Raw genomic sequence first — 23,514 nt, 5'->3', positions numbered from 1 at the left:
AGGTACAGTAGTGTTAGCTGTTGTAAAGAGGGTTGTTATGAGTCAGAGCCAACAAGGGTGATACCTAACAACAACAACAACAACAACAATACTCTGCTTCTGATAGAAAATTGTCCATTAGAAATAGCTCAACAATATGAAACATCTTAAAAAATTCATGAAAAAATTGAATGAAAAGATAATGAATTTTTTCCCCACAAACTTTTTGAAGCCCTCTAGTAAATTTCAACAGAGAGGAACTCCTTGACACTCACTAATAGTCTTTGATACGATTAATCTTATCGCTTCTACACTATTGGCTACCACTGCTATGGTGGGTTGCTATGCTCCATCATCCTTTGCGATTTTAAGCTTTCATTTTTCTGCAGCTTTCTCTGCTTGTCTAAGCTCTAGGATTCAGAGCTTTTTGAACTTGAGCGGCAAATGCAAAAGATCAGTCACCTCAATCAAAGACTGGCCCAAATGGGGCCACTCTCTGCTGACTCCACCTCGGTGGTTAGCACAGAGACACGATGCTCTGTCGGGTGCAGGTTTGGGGGACACAATACCAAATATGCTTGGCCTCTGTGGTGAATAAAAGCCCTGTGGAGTGCGATGTATCCGGGGACTAGGACAGATTGCCATGGTATGCTTGAATTTTGCTGCCCATTTGTTTAGCTCTTCTAGGCTGAAGGATATGGTTGCTTTGTCCTGTGACTGTCTGCCAATTCTTTGTTTCTTTTATTTTTAAAAATTTTAACAGACCTATTGATATATTATCCACATATCATACAATTCAATGGTTTACACATTTTAAAAAGAGATATGCAATCATCACCATAATCAGTTTTAGAACAATCTATTGCTTTTTCTTAGAAGGTTGTGATAGATAGGTTTTGTATCAACTCGGCTGGGCCAGAACTCTGGGGTTTGGCCACTGAGGCCTGGTAACTCCCCCATGATATGACCTAACATGATATAATCAATCCCATAAAGTACAGGCTGGGGGTTCCAAGCAGTCATAAGATTATGGTAGAATGCAACCCCCCTACTTAGATCACAGCGCTGATGCAAATGAAAGGAAATTTCCTTGGGGCATGGCCTATTTCCTATATAAGGACCCTGTGGAAAAACTTGTTTCCTTTTTGCTAGGTCTGGATTCTACATCTGGCTCATGGACTTCCAGTTCTGGACTTGAGCCAACCAATGGCCTGCCAGCTTGCCTGCTAACCCTGGAAGCCAACAGCAGCCTGTCCTCTTACCTGCTGACCTGGGGTTCCTTCTCCCCGGCAGCTGGGCATCAGCCTGCCGTGTTCCTTTTGATCTAAAGCCAACTGTGCCCCCAAGGTGACACCAGTGAGGAGAAGCCTCCAGCTTAGCATCTGGCCCTGGGGACTCGGAGAAGATGTGCCCACTTCTGCAACTGCGTGAGCCGTTTTCTTGATGAAGATTTCTCCCTAGAGAAACTAAGCATCGCTGGGTTTGCTTCTCTAGAGAACCCAGCCTAACACAGAGGTCACATGAGAACTACATGCAAACTGCCCAAAAGGCAGATACTCAGCTATCTTTTTCTGAACCTCTTGTTTACAATCCTACTACAGTTTTCTTCCAGTCTACACTCCCCACCACCCCTAACACTGGTATGAATAAGGTCAAGTCGTATTCTTATTGTGTATTGCTGCAGTAACCAGTTACCACAGTTGGGTGGCTTAAAGTAATGCAACTTTATTCTCTTGTAGTACTGTCAGTCAGAATTCTGAAATCGGGTTCACTGGGCTCGTCAAGGTACTTTCAGGAATTTAAATTTTTTTCCTGGAGGCTCTAAGAGAGCATCTGTTTCCTTGCCAGTTTTGACCTTCTAAAGGAGCTTTTCTTCCATGATTCAGGACCCCTTTCTTCCACATTCCAATATTTCTCTTGTCACTACTCTGACATCCACTTCTGTAGTCAAATCTGCTTCTGTTTCCTCGTATTGACAAGGACACTCCTGATGGCATTTAGGGTCACTGCATAATCCAGAATGATCTCTCAGCTCAAGGTCCTAAATGTAACTGCATCTGAAAGTTCCTTCTTGCTATGCAAGGTAGCAGGGGTTACATCCAGGTAGCAGGGCTTAGAACATGGGCATCTTTGGAGGTTATGAGTCAACCTACCACATTACTAAATTCCTAATTGTCAAGTTCATTGTCTTTTTCTTCTTCTTCTTCCAGTTATTGTCCTCTATTTCTCTTGATATTTGATATTGTCAACTGTTCGGGGAAAAGGTCCTCTTCTGACTCTCAAAACATGATTATTTTCTACTGATGTGGAGTTTTTGCTGACTTGCCTCTTTCTCTAGACGGTGTGACCCAGGAGAGCAGGAAGCTTGTCTAACTTGCTAGCTATTCTGTCTCAGTTCTTGGTGCTATCAAATGTTTAAGGGATCAAATGGTGTTTCTCTCATTCTTCTTCATTGGCTTCCTGTACTTTTTTGTGTGATGACTTAGTTCCCCAGGGTTTAGTGCTAGCCCTCTCCTCCTTAAATTATAGCCCAGCTTCAACGGAGTTCTGAGGTCTCTCAAATCTATACTGTAAATCTGCTTCTGGTTTTGCACTTGCAACCCTTAATCTTTACCTAGATTTCCGCAAAGCATGACAGTTCACAAGGCCTGTTTTTTTCCAATCAGCAAATAAGTATAACAACTTAAAACTAACTTCCCCTTCCCCTTGAACTCTTGACTCTCTGTCTTAAGGGATAATAGCATTTACCAATACCCCAAACAAAAAGAATGGGAGTCATTTCAGACTCTATTCTTTGTTAGCAGACACCCACCAAATTAGGTCAGTTATCTTCAAAGTTCTGTCAATCTCATTCTTAATGTTTATCACTTTTTTTTCTTCTGATCTGTGAATCTACTGACAATTGGACTATCTCTGCTTTCTACTGTCCTTTTTTTTTTAAACATTTTATTAGGGGCTCATACAACTGTTATCGCAATCCATACACACATCAATTGTGTAAAGCGCATTTGTACATCATTCTCAAAACTTTTTCTCTCCACTTAAACCCCCGACATTAGGTCCTCATTTTCCCCCTCCCTCCCCATTCCCCCCTCCCTCATGAGCCCTTGATAGTTTATACATTGTTATTTTGTCACACTCTTTTTTTCTTAATTTAATTTCACATATTTATATTGAGAAGAGCCGAGGGCTGCTAAGGTCAGCAGTTCAAAAACGCCAGCTGCTCTCAGAAGAGGCTTCTACTTGCATAGAGACAGTCTTGGAGACCTAGAGGCACTTCTACGTTGTCCTTTATGGTTGCGATGAGTCAGAATCGACTGGATGACAGCAAGTATATTTATCTAATTTTGTTGGTGACACCATCTACAACAAAACATACACAAATTCAGCATTTTACATGCACAATCAGTGACACCGATAATATCCCCACTCTCTCTTTTTGAGCTACTCCTAATCACAGGATAAACTCACTGCCCTCTCTGATTCCTGTCTAATCTTTTGAGTTGCTGCTGTCATGGGATCCTATCGATACAGTTCTTAAAAGAGCATGATGGGCCAAGCAGGTTGTTTCACTAGTTAAGCTAAACTACTGTTTAGTTTTAGGTGGACTTCAAGGATCTTTCTGGTCTAAGATTTAGAGATTATATGAAAGCAATAGTTTTGGCAGGACATATGGCATCAATGTTCCAAAAAGTCTAGGGCCCATGATAATTTGAGATTCTGGTCTAGATTTCTGCCCCTTTGATCCAGATCTTCTACCAAATCTTGGATAAAACTGTTCAGTAACTGTAGGTAGGGTCAATCATTTTTTTTCTGGAGTTATAACAAAGGAGGGAGTTGTTCATAGAAGCAATTAGCCACACATCTCATTTCCTCCTCCATTTACTGACTCCCCTTCTTCCCGTTGCCCTCGGTGAACATAGACTAACTGCTCTATCTTAGATGGCTGCCAGCATGCATTTAAGACCCTAGATCATAAAATTAGGAGGTAGAACAAAAGCATTAAATATGCTATTAGGCTAATGAGCTGAGGTGTCCCAGGAAATCATGACCTGAAAACTCCAAAACAAGGAATTAAAAAGCCCACGAAGCACTTGGTTGTACATAACCTGCTTCAACAACTACTCTTTGTTGTTGTTTTCAATATATCACACAACTTTAGCCAATTCACTATTTTATCGGTGCACAACTGATGAAAGCAATTACATCAATTGGCTGTGCAACTCTACCCTTAACATATATCATATTTTCATCTCCATAAACTGAAACTCAGTACTCTTATCAGCAATAGCCATCTCCACACTCTCCATACCTGGTAACCACTAACAAACTTTGATCTCTACACATTTTCCTGTTACGGAGTTTTTTACATGAGATAACAAACTACTTGTCCTCTCGTGATTGACATTTCATCCAGCACAACTTCTTCCAGCTCTATCCACGTTGCAGCATGTTGGAGTACCAAGGCTTTACACCACTCATCAGTTTGTTGTACTGTGGTGGCGTGGGTGTTGCTATGATATTGGAAGTTATGCTGCAGGCATTTCGAATGCCAGCAGGGTCAACACCTGCGCATATTTCCGGGGAGCTTCTGGACTAAACTCTACTATAAAGAAGGACCTTGTAGGCTATTTCTGAAAAGCCCTCTTGTAGTCTTCTTCAGGGGTGGGGCAAGAGGTGGTGGTGGCAAGGCTAGGGAAAGCCTCATGAGGAGCAGTAGAACATTGTCTGGTGTCGTGCTGGAATGTGAACCCCTCGGGCTACATGACATCTTAAATATGATGAGGGAAGAGCTGCCTCTTCAAAGGAGAGTCGATTTTAAAGTGGATGGAGATTCCAGACCTCAATGCTGATGTGGCATGACTCAAAATGAGAAGAACTAGCTGTAAATATCCATTACTAGTCAGCACATGGAACATATAAAGCATGAAGCCAAGACAAATAGAAGTTGTGAGGGAAAAAAATGAAATGGAATGTAAAAAGATGAGCGGAAATGGACTGGGGTTGTCCATTTTGATTCAGCGAATCATGTGGTTTACTGTGCCGAGAATGAGAAGGTGAAGGTGAAGGGCATCACATTCGTCATCAAAAAGAACTTCAAGACCTATCTTGAAACCCAACACTGTCATTGATAGGATAACATCTAGATACCTACAAGAAAGAACAGTTAACACAACTATAATTCAAATTTATGCACCAAACATTCATTCCAAAAATGAAGAAATCGGAGAATTCTACCACACTCTGTAGTCTGACATTGATCAAACATGCACTAGAAATGTACTGATGATTATGGATGATTAGAATGTGAAAGTTGGAAACAAAAACGTATTAGTAATTAAAAAAACATGGTCTCGGGGACAGAAACGATGATAGTTTGTCCTTGGAATCAGCTTTCAATGCTACAGCTGGAGACTTGAATTTTCTCTTCGGTCCTTTCAATTTGTGATGTGCTCTTCAGAAAAGTTTGCAAGACCAGTGACTTATTCAAGGAGGAGTGGGCTATGCATTGAGCTACGAACTATAAGCTCGGTCAGTGGCCGGGCTCTGCCCGAGAGAAAGATGAGGCCGTGTGCTCTCACAAACATGGAAAGTCTTGGACCTCCAAAGGGAGCAGTCCTTCTGTCTTGTAGGGCTGCAGAATCAGAATCTAGATGATTGCGGTGAGTTTGGGTTCATGGGTTTTTGTTGTTGTTTTGATCCACTTATTCATTGTAAATACCTTTTTTTCCTTTTTAAATCGTTTTATTAGGGGCTCATACAACTCTTATCACAATTCATACATACATCAATTGTGTAAAGCACACCTGCACATTCATTGCCCTCATCATTCTCAAAACATTTGCTCTCCACTTAAGCCCCTGGCATCAGCTCCTCATTTTCCCCCCTCCCTCCCTGCTCCCCCCTCCCATAAATACCTTTTTTTCAACAGCATAAATGGTGACTATACATATGGAACTCTCTGGATGGACTACAAAAAAATCAAGTAGACCTCATTGGTGGAAGGAGACCATGAATTAATTCAATGTTGTCAGCAAAGGCCAAGGGCCAAAAGAACGAACCATTGTTAGTTGTTCATATCCATGTTCAAGTTGAAGTTGAAGAGAAGGAAGTAAGTTTACATGAGCCAAAATACAATTTTGTATATATTTCACCTGAAATTAGAGACTATCTCAGGAACAGAATTTATGTACTGAATATAATGACAGAAGACCAGATCAGTTGTTGTTTGACATCAAAGAAATCACACATAAAGAAAGGAAAAGGTCACCAGAAAGACAGGAAAAGGAATTAAAAATGGATGTCAGAAGAGACTCTGAACCTTGCACTGAACGGTACAATAGCTAAAATAAAAGAAACGATGAAGTAAAACATCAGAACAGGAACCTGCAAAAGGTGACTCCGGAGGACAAAGGACAAAGTGAAGCATTACAATGAAATGTTCAAAGACCTGGAACTCGAAAACCAAAAGAGAAAAACACACTCAGCAAGTAACACTGAGAGAGTCCAAGGACAAAGTGTTGAACAGCACAGGGAGCATGAGAAGAAGACGGAAGGAATGCACAAGAGTACCAAAAAGAATCAGTTGATCTTCAATCAATATAGGAGGCAAGATATCAAAAACTAAGAGTATTGAAAGAAGACACCCAAGCTGAACTGCAGGCATCTGAACAAAACAAAACAAAACAAAAAGCCAAGGCTCCAGGATTGACAGAATGCAATTGAAATGTTAAAACAAACAGATGCAGTACTGGATGTACTCAACTTATCTATGTGAAGATACTAGGAAGACAGCTACCTGGCCAAATGACAGCAAGAGATTCAAATTTTGTCCATGAAATAGAAGAGTGATCCCAAAGAATGTGGAGATTTTCAAACAATATCATTAGTATTACATGCAAGTAAATTATGCTGAAGATAATTCAAAACCAATTGCAGCATTTCATTGACACAGAACTGCCAGTAATGCAGGGTAGGTTCACAAAAAGATGCGGAATAAGGGATATCACTGCGGAGGGATGTCCAATGGATCTTGGCTGAAAGTAGAGAACACCGGAAAGAGGTTTGCCTGTGTATTATTGACTAGCCAAAGACATTCAATTGTGTGAATTATGTCAATTGATGAAATGTTATTGTGAAGAATGGGATTCCCAGAACACTTAATTATGCTCATGGAACTGTAACTCAAAAACAAACTAAACCAAAGCTTTTGAATGTGCACAAGCATTACTGACCATTGCCAGCCCTGCTTCTACTGTCTGCTAAGTGGGCAATGTCGGTGTTTGTATACCACATGATTTTGGCCATCTCCCCATCCCTCATAGCTGACTGGACCAGCAATGGACAGCTGACCCAAGGGTGAATCCTTCTATAGGCTTCATCAGCCAATGTATGTCTTGGGTGACTGGTTAGAAAACATAAGTTGAAAATCTTAGGGGTTACCTGGGATTTTTAAACTACTGTATTGCTGATCAGAAAGGTCAGGAGGAATGAAGAGCCTAAGCAAGCTGCAGTGATGAGATGCAGACACCTTGTGTAGGCAAGGGAGCTGGTCACCCAGGAGAGAACTGGGAAAGGAAGATGCTGAAGCTTAGTGAGGATGGCATCGCCTTAACTTTTGGTGGTTTCTTAGTAATACAGTACTTCCATAGTCCTACTTACATTACTATTCCTATTATCAGATTTCTTCATTACTGCCAAGCCCTCTGGGAGCTACTCTTCTGAGTGGACCCCTAAGATGAGTGAATTCCTGCTTCCTGAAATAAACGGAGCAAAGCCTTATGTGTTCCAGTAAGTTCTTAAAATGTTATGAGACATCTGGAAGAAAGTAGCCTTGTAGCTACTCTAAGGGCAGCAATAAAAAAACAATTATTTTTTGCCATTTAGTTGCCTTACAGTGACCTGGTAGGACAGAGAACTGCCCCATAGGGTTTCCAAGGCTATAATACCATGGAAGCAGACTGCCACATCTTTCTCCTGCAGAGTGCTGATGAGTTTGAACCAACAACCTTTCGGTTAGCAGCCAAGCTAGCTTATGCTTGGCTAAGCCACAGGATGACATTCCGATTCAACACTGATTTCACGTTTTCTTAAAGCACTAGCTTTGGAGGAAAAGAGAGATTGCATCACGTTTTCCTTTGGGTGAGGTATTAGGTGAAGAGCTTATTGTGTACAAATTAGTTTTACATAAGAACAAAGTGATATCTGAAAAAGTAAGGCTTTAAAAAAAGTCTAATAGTTTAGCTCAACCAGTAAAATAGGTTTGCCTTGAGAATTATGCTCTTTTGAGAATAATCTATATGTTTTAGAAGAGGTATTGTGGAACTGTAGTCTTAACATTTTTTAGTCCGTTAGCTTCGCTGTGAAACCTCATAACCATGAGTATTTTCTGTGAATTCTCTGTGGCACTGTAATGGATTATCAAACCTAGTAGAAAAGTAGAGTCCCTTGGGAGGGAAGGTTGGTTGAGAATAAGAATGAACAAGGTTAGAGGGTGGGAGCCTGATTGATCTCTGCCTCATCAATTTGGAGCTTAGGCTGACATTCAGTCAGCTTCTCCATCTCTGTTGTGTAGCTGGAGGAGATCTGACATGGCCTCCAAGCCATTGCTGCACCTATCAGAAGTACATGAGACTAAAACTTGCTGCTTCACTTCTATCCTTATTCTGGCTTTATTTCTTATAACATAGGTTTGTCTGTTCTTCTGGAAATCCATGGTATATACAATATTCTTCCCCAATACCACAGTTCAAATCATCAACTGATCTTCAGTCTTCCTTAATCATTGCCCAGATTTCACAAACACACAAAGCAATCGAAACGATCATGGCTCGAATGAGACATCTTTACTTTTTGATAATATAGAGAAGTTTTGTACAGATTTGTCCAATACAATACATTAATTGATTTCTTGACTGCAGCTTCCATGTGTTGATTGTGGATGTAGGTACAATAAAATCATAGACAACTTCAATGTTTCGTGTTTACAAGATGTTGCTTATTGGTTCACTTGTGAAGATTTTTGTGTTATGTTGAGGTGTAATCCATATTTAAGGCCATAGTCTTTGAACTTCATCAGTAAATGCTTGCTTTCAGCAAGAAACATTGTATCATCTGCCAACAATTGCCCAAAGCTACTAGAAGCAGAAAAAGACAAAGATTGAATGCATATGGTGAAAGGATACAATCCTGACACACAATCTTTCTGATTTTAAACCACAGTGTCTCCTTCTTCTGGGCAAACAACTGTCACTTGGGCTATATCCAGGTTCCACAGGAGCACAATCAAAGATGCTGGAATTCCCATTCTTTGCATTGTTATCCATAAATTGATGTGGATCCATAGACAAATGCCTTTGCATAGTCAATAAAATACAGCCAAAATCTTTCTAGTATTCTTTGCTTTCAACCAAGTCCACCTACTACCAGTAATGGTATCCTTCATTCTACCCCCACTTATGAAGCCACCTAGAATTTCTGGCTGTTTCCTATCAAAGTACTTCTGTAATCAGTTTTGAATTATTTTCAGAAAAATTTTACTTGTGTGTGACATTAATGGTATTATTTGATCGTGTCTTATTCTGTTGGATCACCTTTCTTTGTAATGGGCATGGGTGTGAATTTCTTCCAGTAGACTGGCCAGGTAGCTGTTTTCCAAATTTCTTCACTCAGCATCTGTTTATTGAAACATGTCAATTAGTATTCTGTCAATTCTTGGCACCTTGTTTTTTGGCCTAAGCCTTCAGTACAATATGGACTTCTTCCATCTTTGCTGTTGGCTTTTGATTCTATGTTACTTCCTTAAATGGTTGAACATTCACTGCTTCTTTAACCAAAAAAAAAAAAGGCCAGTGAAAACCAGATGAACAGCAAGGTAAGGGTAACTGAGGTCATCTTAAAATTCCGACTGCCACAAGGCTCAATACATATTTTCAATATCAAATGAAATGTGCTCCAGAAATTTGTAAGCATAAAAACTGTATTCAGTTATAAGCCCCACCCCCGCCCCCCCCCCAACACCACCCCCCCCCAGTCATTTTTGGGACAGCACTTTCTACTCCCATAGAAAGTGACAGTCTCAGAAACCCACAGGGGAAGTTCCATCTTGTCCTAAAAGGTCACTGTGAGTTGGCATCGACTCAATAGCAGTGAGTTTACTGTCATTTTGGAGGGTTTTTCGGTTGCTTCCAAATGTGTTAGATGCAGACAGATGAGGATGCTGTAGGGAAAGAATACAGTGAGACCTGCGGGGAGCATAGGTTAACTGGAAGGCAGGGCCTGGGAACAAGACCGGACCCTGCAGCTGATGGCAGAGTGACTGGAGACTAAGTCTCTGGCACTCTCTGCATTTCTGATTTCCCCCCTTATTTGAGGGGATTGGAAAAGACAGAGACTCAGGTCTGCCAGCTCTGTCTATAACTCATCAGACTGAATCACACAGATCAAATTAAAATGACTCACAATACCCAAATTCATTAAAATAGTTCATCAAAGAATTTCATTATAGATGAAATTGCAATGATGTGGTCTTAAGAGGAAAAGCCAGCTTTGCTTTTAAATGGATCCATTTGTATATTGGCTAAATATGCTTCTAAATATAAATAAAGGTATCTACCTACATTTTAAATAGTTCACAAAAATTAGTGAATGGTGTATTTTGTCTTGAGATGACAAGTCAGTTCAGTTTGGGTCAGAAGTGAATTTCCCTCCTATCTTTAAACTTTATAAACCACTGTCATATAATAAACTTAATGAATTCGATTGACAATAATTGAAAAACTATCAAAGGCAATTCTGAAATGTTATGAATCAATTCACTGACGACGTGTACAGCATGTTGAGCTTCTTGGAACCTTTTTGAGGTTGCAAGTCATTCTTCAGTGTTCCTCAAATGAAGCTTCTTTGGCTAGGAGCAATATTCTGCTTTACCCAACAGAAATGAGCTCTCATTTTAAACAGGTACTACTGAATCCCAGTGAAAGAGGCTTCATGCAGATGTATTTGTGAAAAGATCCCTTTACTGACTGTGCACAGTGTATTAACAATTCACATTTCACTTTATCTACTGAGTGGAAGAGCATTTATTCTTTCACTAAAAAGTTAAGCCCTCCAGGGCAGCAGCAGGGATGCAGACTCTTCCATCTACAAATGACACTGTCCAGTGAATGTGAAGTGCCTTAACATTAATACAAAAAAGGAAAATAGGACAAATCAACTTCTCCCTCCCTCCATCACCCCTCCCTTCATCACCCCCTCCCTTCTTATTTTATCAAGATTATTTTACTATTTTAAAAAATTATTTTATGAAATGCCAACAGGTAAACCGTCCCCATATTGTTATTTCCACCAATCAGAAGAGAAATGTCAACATTTATCTGACACCCACTGGGTTCACAACATCCTTCCGGCTATGTGCAAGTGACCAAAGGAGTATGAGGTAGCCACGGCCATTTCCTCAGGAAGATGCCTTATGGACAGAGAGGGGAGCAATCATGAGCACACCGGTCCACCTTCAGCACCTTGCTGCTCAAGTTTCAGGAGCTGCTTTTCAAGTTTTGAGATGTTTACTCGATGCATCATCAGAAACTGGCCATTCAAATGGAAGACAGGGATGTCAAATTTATACCTCTCATACCAAGCAGAGTGCTGTGGGAGTGTGATGTCCACCTCCTGTAAAATAAACTGAAACAAAGACACACTAAAATTCTGTATTTTAAAGAACAAAGAACATGCAGCAAATGCAGTGATAAAGTGATCCTCAAAGCGTTTCTATTGCCGAGAGCTTTTCGTTTTGATTTTTCAGCTCCATCATGATGAAGTGCCCTGGCTGGCACAGCTTGACTGGCTTCATGATCTTCCTTAACTCTTAACTCTGTGCTGCTCTTCTGTTACCCTGCTCTCATAGAACATCAGGGCCCCACTTGTTCCCCAGTGGAACAAAATGAGCACCCCAACAGGGCTGCTACCTGGGAATCATGACAGAAGCTGTGGGGATGGAAAAGGTGTGATGGCATGCTGCATGAAAATACTTCCGTGCGAGTTGCAAAATGAGATAAAGGTGATGGAGACAAAAATGATTTAAAAGCCTGAATATTGCACCTGCTAGTTAACTTTGACTCATATTAAGTAAGAAAACTAGTCCTGTTCTGGGGAAAACACTTAGGGGTAATGAGTTTTATGGAAATAAGCACTAAAAATCTCTCTCTGAAGAATAGAATGAAAATTTAAATGAAAAATCATTTAATCTCTTTTCTTAAAAAATGGATCCAGGCAGATACTTTATACCACACACAATATCCATTCCATACACATAAAAGCCAACTGTATTATATTACCCTGTTATTATAAGGCTTGAGTACTTCTTTGGCTTCATCACAAAGGGGGCATGGATCCTACAGGAGGAAAAAATAAAGCTATTAAACCCAAAGAATGGTAAGCTGCCTAACAACAATAATAATGGGAAAAACCCCACACAAAGCAGACTGTACTTATTGTAAAGGATAGTTGTCTACCAGGTCAGTTAGGCTGCTTTACTTCTGAAGCAGAACATTGCCACAGAGAATCTTACAAACAGCATATTTTTCATAGTGGATGGGCTCTCAGTGTTTTTTGGTTGCTTCCCCCACCCCTCTGCACAAATTTACTTAATGTACACGCATATACTTATAAATGCACAATACATTTAAGGCTTGCATTTGTTACTAACTTCATCTAATTATTATCTGGAATGATTTCTCCTCACCAATTTATAGTCCTGGGGCCTTGCAACTTCCAAGCTTCTTGCACTAGGCCTGGATGACACCCACAGATTGACTTAAAGTTTATTCTGAAGGAGGCGGGGTGAATGAGCCTTGCTACCTTATTTTCCCTAGTCCAGGGGAATAAACAAACCCATTAGGAGGTGATTGTCCCATCTTTTTTTTTGGTCTCACATAATTTAATAGGGAAGTTAACAGGATCAGAAATGCTCAGGACATAGTTCTTCAGTAGGGGCAGCCTCTTCCCAGCCATGACCTCTCTCTGGTCTTTGACCTCTCAGCTACACGGCCTGTCGGCTTCTGCCCTGCTCAAGCGATGGTTAAGACGCTCTTTGAGGGCTTCCAGTAAGGGTGCAAAGGGCACACCACTCCACCATAATTCTCAGTCCAAAGGCATTTAGGTCTACCTTCATGAATCAGCAAATATGGCTTCCTCAATTCAATACCTGGAGGCACCCCACTAGCAAGTGAATCTCTGGCTGAAGGAAGCATTACCGCATCAAAGATTGCCCCATTTTTAAAATGGGAAATATCTCTACTCACTTTGAATGATGATGATATCACTTCATTAATGTTTTGTCTATTTTATCATTAAGAGTATCAAGCATAGGGCTTCTGGAATAATTCTTCCCCTGAAGGACAAGCAAGTTTCAGTGTCCACAGTTGCATTCCTAACTGTCTTCTGAGAAATCTGTCAAAAATACTGGGCATGATTGGCAGGTTTTAACGGTGTCTCAGACGTTGTTTCTGGGAATAAGGACTAGCTACAGGTTCTCTTAAGGAGCCCTGGTTATGCCTTGGGCTACTAACTGGCAAGGTCAGCAGTTTGAAATCACCAGCAGCTCTGTGGAAGAAAGATGGGGCTCTCTACCCCTTATTCCCATAAAAAGTCACAGTCTAGGAAGCTCACAGGAGCAGTTCTACCCAGTCCTATAAGGTTGTGATGAGTTGGCATCGATTCAAGGGCAGTGAGTTGCTTGCTTTTCAATAGGTTCTCTTGATAAGCTTAAGATAGACTCAGCATTACTGATTTAATATTAAATATAAAATCTGCTTCTAACCATCTGTGATGGTAAAAGGTGAGCTGTGTGAGATAAGAGCATTCCTTCCTCTATTTTAACTCACAACTTGTTTTGAAATAGGGCTCCACTCATCAAAAGAACATTTTCCTTCAAAGGAAGTTGCCTTTCTGGCTATAATTTCTCAGGTCAGAGAATTTGGCTCATCGTGTTATTAGCATTATTAATATATCGGGTATTAGAGATGGTTTATATTATTTTAAAATAATCATTTAACCATGTCAACACAGGATCTTAAAAGCAAAATAAGACATGTTATAATGCACAAGAACCAAATGTACCAAAGTTTAACTCATAAAAAAATGTACAAGAGTCTGACACAGTTGTTTTTTTTCTATGGAAATGCATGCAAACTATCATGTGTGTATAACCCTCTATAAGGAATGGATCATCAGATTTTAAAGGGCCTATAAGTTCAAAAAGCAGAGCATTTAAATACCACACCAAAAAAGAAAACAAAACCAGGCTAATTCTAATCATGAAAATACATTTTATCTTTTGTTTTAATAACATTTTAATAATGCAAGCATATTAACTCGGATAAAGGGGAAAACAATATACAAAAAGGGAGCGGTCAGCACTGAACAATGAAGGCAAAGGAAGACACTGTGAGGAGCACAAGAGTTCAAAGCAACAAGGTCAATACTATTACCGATGGGACCCTGCAATAATCTACGAGTGGCGGCAGAGAAGGACCTTCAAGCTGAACAGGTTTGGGGAGAAGAATGGGACTATACCTTGAATATATATAGGTTCGACAGAACAAATGTCTACATATGTATATACCTCTGCTGCGAACACATCCACAAATGCAATAGAATAAAGGGGGATTATTTATGAAAATAAATTCTTAGCCATCACCAAACGCCTTGAGGGACTGAGTCACTGGTTCTCTAGGCCCAGCGCCACAGTCTCCGGGGACACCAAAGTCAACTGACACAACATAGTCTTCAAAGCCAATGTTCCAAATCCTAGTTTGATGAGTGGTACCTAGGTTTTTAAAACCTTGTGGACAGCCACTGTATTAGTCTGGGTACTTTGGAGAAACAAATCCACGGCGACTCATGTATAAGAGAGAGTTTTATGTAAAGAAAAGGTGCATCACGAAAACATCCCAACCCAATGCTGCCCAAGCCCACAAGTCCAACATTAACCCATTAACCCAACACCAGTCCACAAAGTCCTCCACCTCACAAAACAGAGGCAATGATGGCGACTGCAGGAGGAAAGCTGAGTCCATGAATGTGTAAGCATCTCAGCACTGGCAAGGGTCTCCACATGGCTGCTCCAGCATCCAGGGCTGCATCGGGATAGATCCATGCAGCTTCTCCTTGGGGATGTCTTGGAGGAAGTCAATCTTGCAAGCTGAAGCAGGGAACTGCTAAGGCAGCTGCACCCGATGCAACCACCACAAAACAAGAGACCCGAGAACTCGAAAGGCGAGGCTTCACCACCCATTTATCCCTCCGCCTTTCAACCAGCACCACATGTGATTATCGGCCAGGCTGGCACAATTAACTAACTCAGCCACCAAAGGTGCAACTGTTGCTTTTTCCCTGTCTGAAGAAAACTGAAGGCATATGGAAGCAATTAGTCCAGCGGACTAAGGAACCATGTGAATATCATATCGGCTTCCATGACTTTGAGAACCAGATGGTACCCACTACCTACTGCTCTGAAAGGGATCACATTAGAAGGGCCTGGGTAGAGTGGAAGACAAACGTGGAACAAAACTTGAAATCATGAAAAAGACCAGGTTTGCTGGTCAGTCAGAGATCAGTAAACCCCTCTGCCTGCTAGACTGGGCCTTCGCACTGCCCTCATGCTTGGAGCTAAGCTCATCTTTATGGGGCCGTTTTCAGTCAAAGGATGGACAGCTCTGTAAGGTAAACAGGAACACTGAGCAGGGACGCATTTCACAGGCTAGCCAATCATTTGAGATAGAGAGGGCAACCTTTACCCAAAGGCCAAGATCAGAAAACAAGCAGGGGTAGGAAAGGAGCCAGGGGAATGAGAATCACAGGGAGGAAGGGGGACCCGTGGTGTTACTTTGTGGGGGCTGTAATCAATATTTACATGAAACAGAAAGAGGATGCACTGTTGAATGGAAAAATGATGTGCTCTGTACACCGCCCAATTCATACACACATACATTTTGAGCTATTTAATGCAAGCTGTAATTCATATAAGAACCAACTAATCTGAAGATTTGGGTGAATCATTTTGGGAAAGGGAGAAGGCGGCCACTTCTTCAGTGTGTTTTATAGGCTAATGGAGTCAAGCTTTCATGTGATTACTAACTTTTGTTTCTCCAAAGACAAGAATAAAGTCCAGTCTTAGTTTTGAAGAAAGTAAGTTTTTAATTTATCTAGAAGTAATGAAACAAGAACATCTTTCAGGCAGCATTAATATCATCCTTTTCTGGGATCTCCATGGTGTGTGGGCACCAACACAGCACTTGCTGGGTACTCTGTCCCTCGGTGGAACACGGTGGGTTGGCAGCCCACCAGCCACTCTCTTTTCGTATAGCAGAGTGCTGCGGTTTTACTCACAGAAGCCCCCTCAGCTCCTGTCTCATGGCTGATTCCATTCCTGAGCAGTAGAGGAGGAACACCGGGCCTAGTCTGAGGCAATCAGCATCCGGTCCCTCTTGGCTACGCTCAGCTCACGATGGACTACTCAGAGCCCAGAGAAAGCCATGGGCCCTTTGCCGGCGTTCTCACAGGCATCTGAGAGGTGCACTTGGGGTTTAAGAAACGGATGGAGTTAAGCCTGAGGAAGCAGACCTGAAGAGTCTGCTAACCTGCTTACCGACACGAATCAAGTTGTTTCAGACACTGGACCAATGGATACAATCCGATTACATTCTCCTGGGACATACTTCCTATTGTTCATAGCAGAGAACCATCTGGAATTACAGTTTATGTAGCTCTTTAACTGGATTGTGAACTCTGAAGGGGGGAATGATATTACAGGCTGAATGGCACATGCAGGACCCACGGTTAGCTGAGTAGGTGTGTGTGTGTGTTTGTGTGTGTGTGTGTGTGTGTGTAAATGTTTTTGAGAACCGTCATGCAGCTCAGATCGAAAAGCAGTGCAGAACAGTTAGGCTGAGTGAGCACCATGGACCTTAAGGGAGTATTTTATTGTTGTGGTTAATTCTCATATACATTTCCCACAGCAGACTCTCAGATGAAATATTTTTGTTCAATCATTTCCACCAGTGCAATATATACTTAAGGATATGAAAAGTCATTTAGATTAAGCATTCTCAATAAGAAATTCATTTTGTAAAATTGCTTAAACTTTGTCATTAGATAACTGACTGCCGGATATTTTCATATTGCTGAAATGTCTGAAATCTATCAAAGAGACTTTTTTTTGAGTTGCAGTCTCATTCACTGAAGTTAATTCTATTACCTTGTACTTTGTTTCTTTTATGATTATAAATTACACAGGGTCATGTCAACTAGCAAAAGGAGATCAATAATGTTCATATTGTAAATATCTTGGGGGGGTGCTCCTTAGGGGAAATCTTCCTGGGGGGAAGTGCCTTAAATCTAGTGCTTGAGATAGAAACATCAGTACTTCTAAATGATATATTTGTAAACATCAAATTATAACATAGTAGTTCCCCACCCCGTCAATGTATGAGTGAGAGGACCACTAAATATACTAACATGCCCTCTCGGGTTGTGAACCAATGAGGGGTCTGGGTAGGAAACAAAGTGACTACTAACACGTTGCTGGAAAAATTGAGGAGCAGGTCTGAAGATAGCTTATCCTATTGCTTTTCCTTGGAACATTCTGTTATCTTTCCCAAACAATTTTAGTAGCTGACATTTTCAGAGTTGTAATTTTACTTTTTCTCTGTACCTTTGTGAATAAAGTCAGCACAGGCAGATTTGTCTTAGAGGTAGAGAGATTTCTCAGGAGGAATCCAAAGGAGTATCTGGCGAGGTGCACTCTGTTGCCTCGAAACCAAAGCATCTTTAAGTCTGCCAAGAGAAAAAGGAACCAGTCAGCTTAGGTGCCCTGTGCTTTGCTCTTCAGCACACAAACAGCATGTGGCAGCCTCTGCGATGGGAGTGTGAGGACTTGAGATTTGGGCCTTGGACTCCAAGAGGGCTGTAGGCCCAGATGTTTGGCAAGTCTCCAGGATGCTTCACTATCCACTACCTTCCAAACAAAACAGAATTTATGATGGAGGGGGAAACTCCATATTTATTCATGTAAATAGAATAGCTGTAAACCTAATCACTTGGCTTCTGTAAACAAACTGCGTGTATTTGTTAATTTGAGTACAAGATTAAATTTCACCTGCACAATTTGCCAGCATTATGAAAATCCCCTAAAACGTGGACGTTTCCCAAGGTGGTTTTCATTCACAAGGATAACCTACATCATGGGCAAGCAGTCACCATCACCATGCCATCACCACTGTAAAGAAAGCTGTTAGCAAGCAGCACAAGCTCCCAGCTGAAGGTGCAGGCTACCTCTGGCAAGATAGATGCCCCTCCATAGCAAGAAATGGGGAAATGCAAAACTATGGCTATAGAGACTCCCATGGAGAATTAGGCTGAGTTAACTTGTCAGGGGAAACGAAAATCTACTCAATTGCTTTACAAAGAATTTTTAAATTTTCTACTGGAGGTATTTTAATAAGAACAAGTAGGGAGTAACGGTATGTCAAACACTAGGCTTTGAAATTCCCTCATCCTGCTACTTCACTCAACATAAGACACCGACGTGTTCCTCGGTTATTCTACTGAGCCTTCTGCTTTGTCCTTAAAACTATAAACATCGTCATTTTACTTCTAAAAACATGTGTGCTTGATTTAATCATTTATGACGCTTCCCAACATGAATTCATTCATTCTTAATTTTGCTTTCTCCTCTTCTCCACCCTCACCTATTGCTTTCCCCTCTCTGACCATGCGCTGGCCACAAAGATCTTTGGATTCTTTGAATAATTCCCGAAGACCATTTCTTCCTCACGGCCTCTCTACTTGCTGTTGAGATGGCTGGGGTACTTCTAAGTAGCTCTTCCTCATTTGGCCTGAGCTCATGGCACTGCTTCAGAGAGAGGCCCCTTGTAACTACCTGCCTTACCAACACTGGCCAGCCCAGCACTCTCTGTCTTCACCTTCCTAGAACTTTCTGCCCTATCTCTTGTTGTGACTTGTGATCCCACTGGCTCTCATTTACGGTGATCTTATGTCCAACTATAACAGGACAAAGTGCTGCCCAGGCCTGTGCCATCTGCATGATTGTTGGTGTGTTTGAGCCCACTGGTATGGATAGCGTGCCAACGTCGTTATTAAAGTTATTTATCTATGTCCTCTTCACTACTTCTCCATTCCGCATTAGCAGGTACTTATTCACCCCTGCATCTCCAAGCACCTACCATTATGCCTGGCACACAGTAGGTACTCGAAGATTCACTTGACTATCAGAGTAATGGAGTGAGCTTTTCTCAGCCTCCTTAGTCTCGCCTCTGACCCTGATGAGACATTCCGGGAGCACAGTAGTCACTATTTGGCTCTCTCCATGATAACTAAAGGGGAATGTTCCTCAGGGTGTTCTCAAGGTTATACAGCTAATTCCAGCCCCTTTAGCACCATCTCCAGCCTCCTCCTGATCCACTCCACAGAGCATGACTATATTAATTATGTGCCCCATCTCTACTAGCTCCTGGGCTCCTCAGTGTTAGTTTAGCCTTAAGCTAATTTCAAGCAGGCTGATATAACCCTGGAGAAAACCCCCCAACTATAGGAAGTAAAGATCACATGAGCAAAAATATGAAATACTAATCCATGAGAACAATGATTGCTCTTTACTCTTCTACTTTTCCTAATAATACATTAGGATAGTAATGTGGTGAGAATCATGCAAGGATAGATTACTCAGGTGTCCCAAGGTAGAAAGTTAGTCCACAGAGCTGAACACTCTGCTGCACTACTTTAAGTGCTGAACAGGGGTAGAATCCTCACCTTTCACAGCAGACCCAGGTTTGCATTCTGGTCAATGTACCTCATGGCTATGTTTGCCTGTCAGTGAAGCCTGTGTGTGGCTCTGATGCTGAACACGCCTCAGTGGCTGGCTCAGACAAAGACTATAAAAAAAGACTGGGTGAGAGCCTTCCCAAATCCAGTGAGGGGAAACATTTTACCCAGCCTAAATATGGCCGATGAGTACAAAAATGAAGAAAATGCCCTAACATTGATTGTGGTGATTACACAACTCTTTCAAAATTATTAAAACCATTACATCACAGGGAATGTGAATTAAATGTTAATAAAGCTGTTGAAAAATCAGCCAGTGACAATCCAATGGATCAGAAGAGTGATATCATTGTACATGGGCTCACCATGGGTGAGTGCCTACTTGATAGCAGCTCTTAACAAATACACATTTTCCATAAATTAGTTGAATTAACAACCTTAGCAAGTGAATGAGGGTGGTGACAAATTTTTAGTCTACACAGAAAATAAATGGGAGGGGAAGATATAATCTGGCCATATTTAGGCTGGGTGGAAACTTTCACCTCACTGGATTTGGGAAGGTTCTCATAGGGTGTTGTGAAACAGCGTAGGAGAAACATCTGATCTCCTCTAACTTCAAACAGGGGACAGAGAATCATCACAGGCATCAACAACCCAAAGCTAATTGGGAGTTGAGGTTTTGTGTTCATTTCACTGAGCCAGGTTTCTCGGTGATTTGATAGTCAAGACCTAGGAATCCCATATGATGAGATCTCCTTTAAGGTGTGGCCTGCTTCCAATACAAGTGGATGCTCTGGAAAAGCTTGCTTTTATTCTGGGTCTGAATCTTGCATTTGGCTTTTTGACTCCTGTTCTTTGTGCTTCAGCCCAGCAGTCTGCTGATATTTCCTGCCCAGACAGGGCATCATCAGCAACCTGTCATCTTACCTTTTGACGTTGGATTCATTTGTCTCTACAACCAGAAGGCTACAATGAATCTTGGATTCATTGACCTCTATGCCAGAAATCTGTCATCTGACATGGACATCTTGGGATCATCAGCCCCTGCAGCTATGTGAGTCAGGAGAGACACCTCCAGTTTGACCTCTGACCCATGGACCAGAAACTGGCCTGCTTCTACAGCTGTGTGAGCCATTTCCTTGATTTAAACCTCTTCAGTCTATCTATCTATCTATCTATCTATCATCTATCTATCTATCTATCTATCTATCTATCTATCTATCTATCTATCTATCTATATCTATCTATGCAGGTCAATGGTTTTGCTTCTCTAGAGAACCCAGACTAAGACACCAGAAGTGCCTCCATTCTCTAAACTTTTAACCAATTCTAACACCACACACCACTCTCTCTCAGCTGGACTCGATAATTTGTTACAATGGCCAAACAGGACTCCTAGCAAATACAATTATAGGATGCTTTAGGTAACTAATGGGTTGTAATTCCGTAACAGAAACAACTCAGGATACAGTTCTTAGATCAGGACAGCCTCTTCTCAGCTATGCCTGCAGACAAGCCTCTTTGGCTTTGGCCCCTTAGTGTGCTCAGGCAAATGTTAGAAAGCACGGTTAGCTCTGCCAATTAAGTGCCCTGAGGTGGCACATCACTCCCCCAGTAAGCCTTGGCCTGAAAGCAGTCAGCTCTAGCTGGGTGGATGGACAAACCGTGCTCCTTTGTCAAGTACCTGGAGTCACCCCACTCTGCCAGCAAACCTCCCACCTAAAGACACTCAGCTTTCTCTGTGGGCCAGGCAGCCCACCGCTCAAGTCTTGTGGAAATCTTCTGGGTTGGCTGCCTCTGCTGCCGCCATTTCTTGGCCACTGCACTTCGCTGCCTCTTGCTCTTTTTGATGTCACAGCTTTGTCTCCTGGATCTGGAACATTCAGTGCAGGGATCTAAGATTCAAAGGATATGCTCCATTCTTGAGGCTTCTTTCTTAATAGTTGTGAGATCCCCATTTCCTGCTTCTGGAATGGTCCATTTTAAGCTCAGTGGGGTGGCAAGACTGACCATTCCCCATGTTAGGGTTCCATTCCCCTTATTTACCTGGTCCCACCCCCAAAGTGGTGCCATGTACCTTATTTACATGATTAGAAAGTTACCCAGTCTTCTTGGTGGGCCATATGCACCTCACATTTTCATAGTCCTACCCAATCATTTGGTGAGAGCTAAAAGATTATAGCTAGAGGCTACATTAGGTAATTCACTGCATCGGGGGCGTTGGGTTATAGAAGGCATCCTGCAGTTGTCGGGAGAAAGAAAAAAATTTAAATCGGTTTTGTTAGTATAGAAGCTAAAAGACAGCCTTTAGAAATGATAATGATCGGGCTGTCCATGGCAGTGACCTAAGACGACAGCCAGGACAGTGAACCGGAGCTACATGCTTTTGGTGGAGGATTTAAGATTTATTGATGTCTAGCTGGTAGGGAAAGGCAAACTTATTGCTTTTACCCAGCTGAGTTAAGACTGAGGTGTTAAGGCTTTAAAAAAAAAAGTCACATTCACAATGGAAATCTGCTTCAGCATTTCTAACAGGACAAAGCACAGCATGTAATCTTGGTTGTACCCAAGACAAATAAAACCTGTCATAGTAAACAGAGCTGCTATTCTTTCCAGATTTGTGGGCATATTTGTTCAACCAACCCAGCGAGCTAAGGAAAGTCTTCAGTGCTACCACCAATCTATTACAACTTGTTCTCTTTGCCACTGTTTTCTCCATTGCTACTTTCTTGCATGACTCTAATCACTTAGTTAAACATGGCACATTTACTTACTGGGAAATGTAATTTTACTACTGCATTTTTGCAAATGTCCTCAGGCACATGCTTTTTACCCATAATGTAAAACTAGCATGTTGTGTTGGAAGCAGCATGTTTGTAATTGCACTAGAGCTGGATATAGAGCAAAAGCTCATTACCCTGATAAAGTATTATGCCAAGATATTAAGGCCCAACACCTGAACCCTGGTGTCCATGTAATTCTAGAAGTGTCATGAAAACATGATGCACTCCGACTGCGACTACATCGTACTCTTCTTAGAACATTTTACTAACTCTGTAAATCCAAATATCATTGCTGTCAATGTCACATTCACCGAAACATGCTTGCTTGAAGTAAAATTTTAATATGGGCTACTCTGTCAATGTGACACTTTCATTAGTTCTATTAGTTTTCAACAGTATCATATATATATATATATCTCCTGAAAGACTCTACCTGGTAACTCATGTCTGTGAAAGGACAACTTCATATATATATATATATCCTGAAAGACTCTGCCTGGTAACTCATGTCTGTGAAAGGACAACTTCTTTTGGATTATGTCATTGAATCTTGTCATGAGTGTAGTGTGTTCTTACAACACGCACAGACCCAGCTTTATCCTTGGTGTTTTGTTATATGCCTCTGTGATATGAGCCAAAAGAGCTGTGTTCATAATATCAAAGAAAGACAATTGGGTCACCTTTGCTGCAGACTTTCAGAAAAGCAAAAGGCCGGAGACAGGATTTAGAATGTGCCTAAAACAGATTCCACAGCTTAACAATGGAGATGGGGACTTCCTGCTGCTTCAAGTCCAGTGCGGTTCACAGAGGCAGGGCTCACCCTGAAAGAGAAAGGGAACGCTCGCTAGCCTTTCAACAAAGCTGAGGCCCACTTCAGTGGTCTTTACGACAGCATCAAATACAACATGGG

General features: G+C 41.5%; 1 protein-coding gene across 7 annotated transcripts in view; it reads right to left on the bottom strand.

Moving 5' to 3' along the window:
• Positions 1-23,514, bottom strand: part of CUNH5orf63 (chromosome unknown C5orf63 homolog) — a 41,369-nt gene that overhangs the window by 1,914 nt on the left and 15,941 nt on the right. The window contains exons 2-6 of one of the 7 annotated variants that reach the window (XM_045285295.1): positions 23,285-23,425; positions 17,693-17,814; positions 12,315-12,371; positions 11,499-11,661; positions 3,108-3,342 (exon numbers count right to left, since the gene is read on the bottom strand). In XM_045285295.1, the coding sequence (XP_045141230.1) occupies positions 3,317-3,342; positions 11,499-11,661; positions 12,315-12,371; positions 17,693-17,806 (360 nt within the window). In that variant the 5' untranslated portion in view covers positions 17,807-17,814; positions 23,285-23,425 and the 3' untranslated portion in view covers positions 3,108-3,316. Of the gene's footprint in view, positions 1-3,107; positions 3,343-5,903; positions 7,737-11,248; positions 11,662-12,314; positions 12,372-17,692; positions 17,815-23,284; positions 23,426-23,514 lie in introns of those variants that run through there. The other 6 variants (XM_045285298.1, XR_006679585.1, XM_045285296.1 and 3 more) reach the window with 6 other exon arrangements.

This window comes from Echinops telfairi, unplaced genomic scaffold (genome assembly GCF_000313985.2).
Source record: "Echinops telfairi isolate 266 unplaced genomic scaffold, ASM31398v2 ScPeMD7_7469;HRSCAF=8507_1, whole genome shotgun sequence".
Lineage (NCBI taxonomy): Eukaryota > Metazoa > Chordata > Mammalia > Afrosoricida > Tenrecidae > Echinops > Echinops telfairi.
This window is presented reverse-complemented; position numbering and strand designations above follow the sequence as displayed.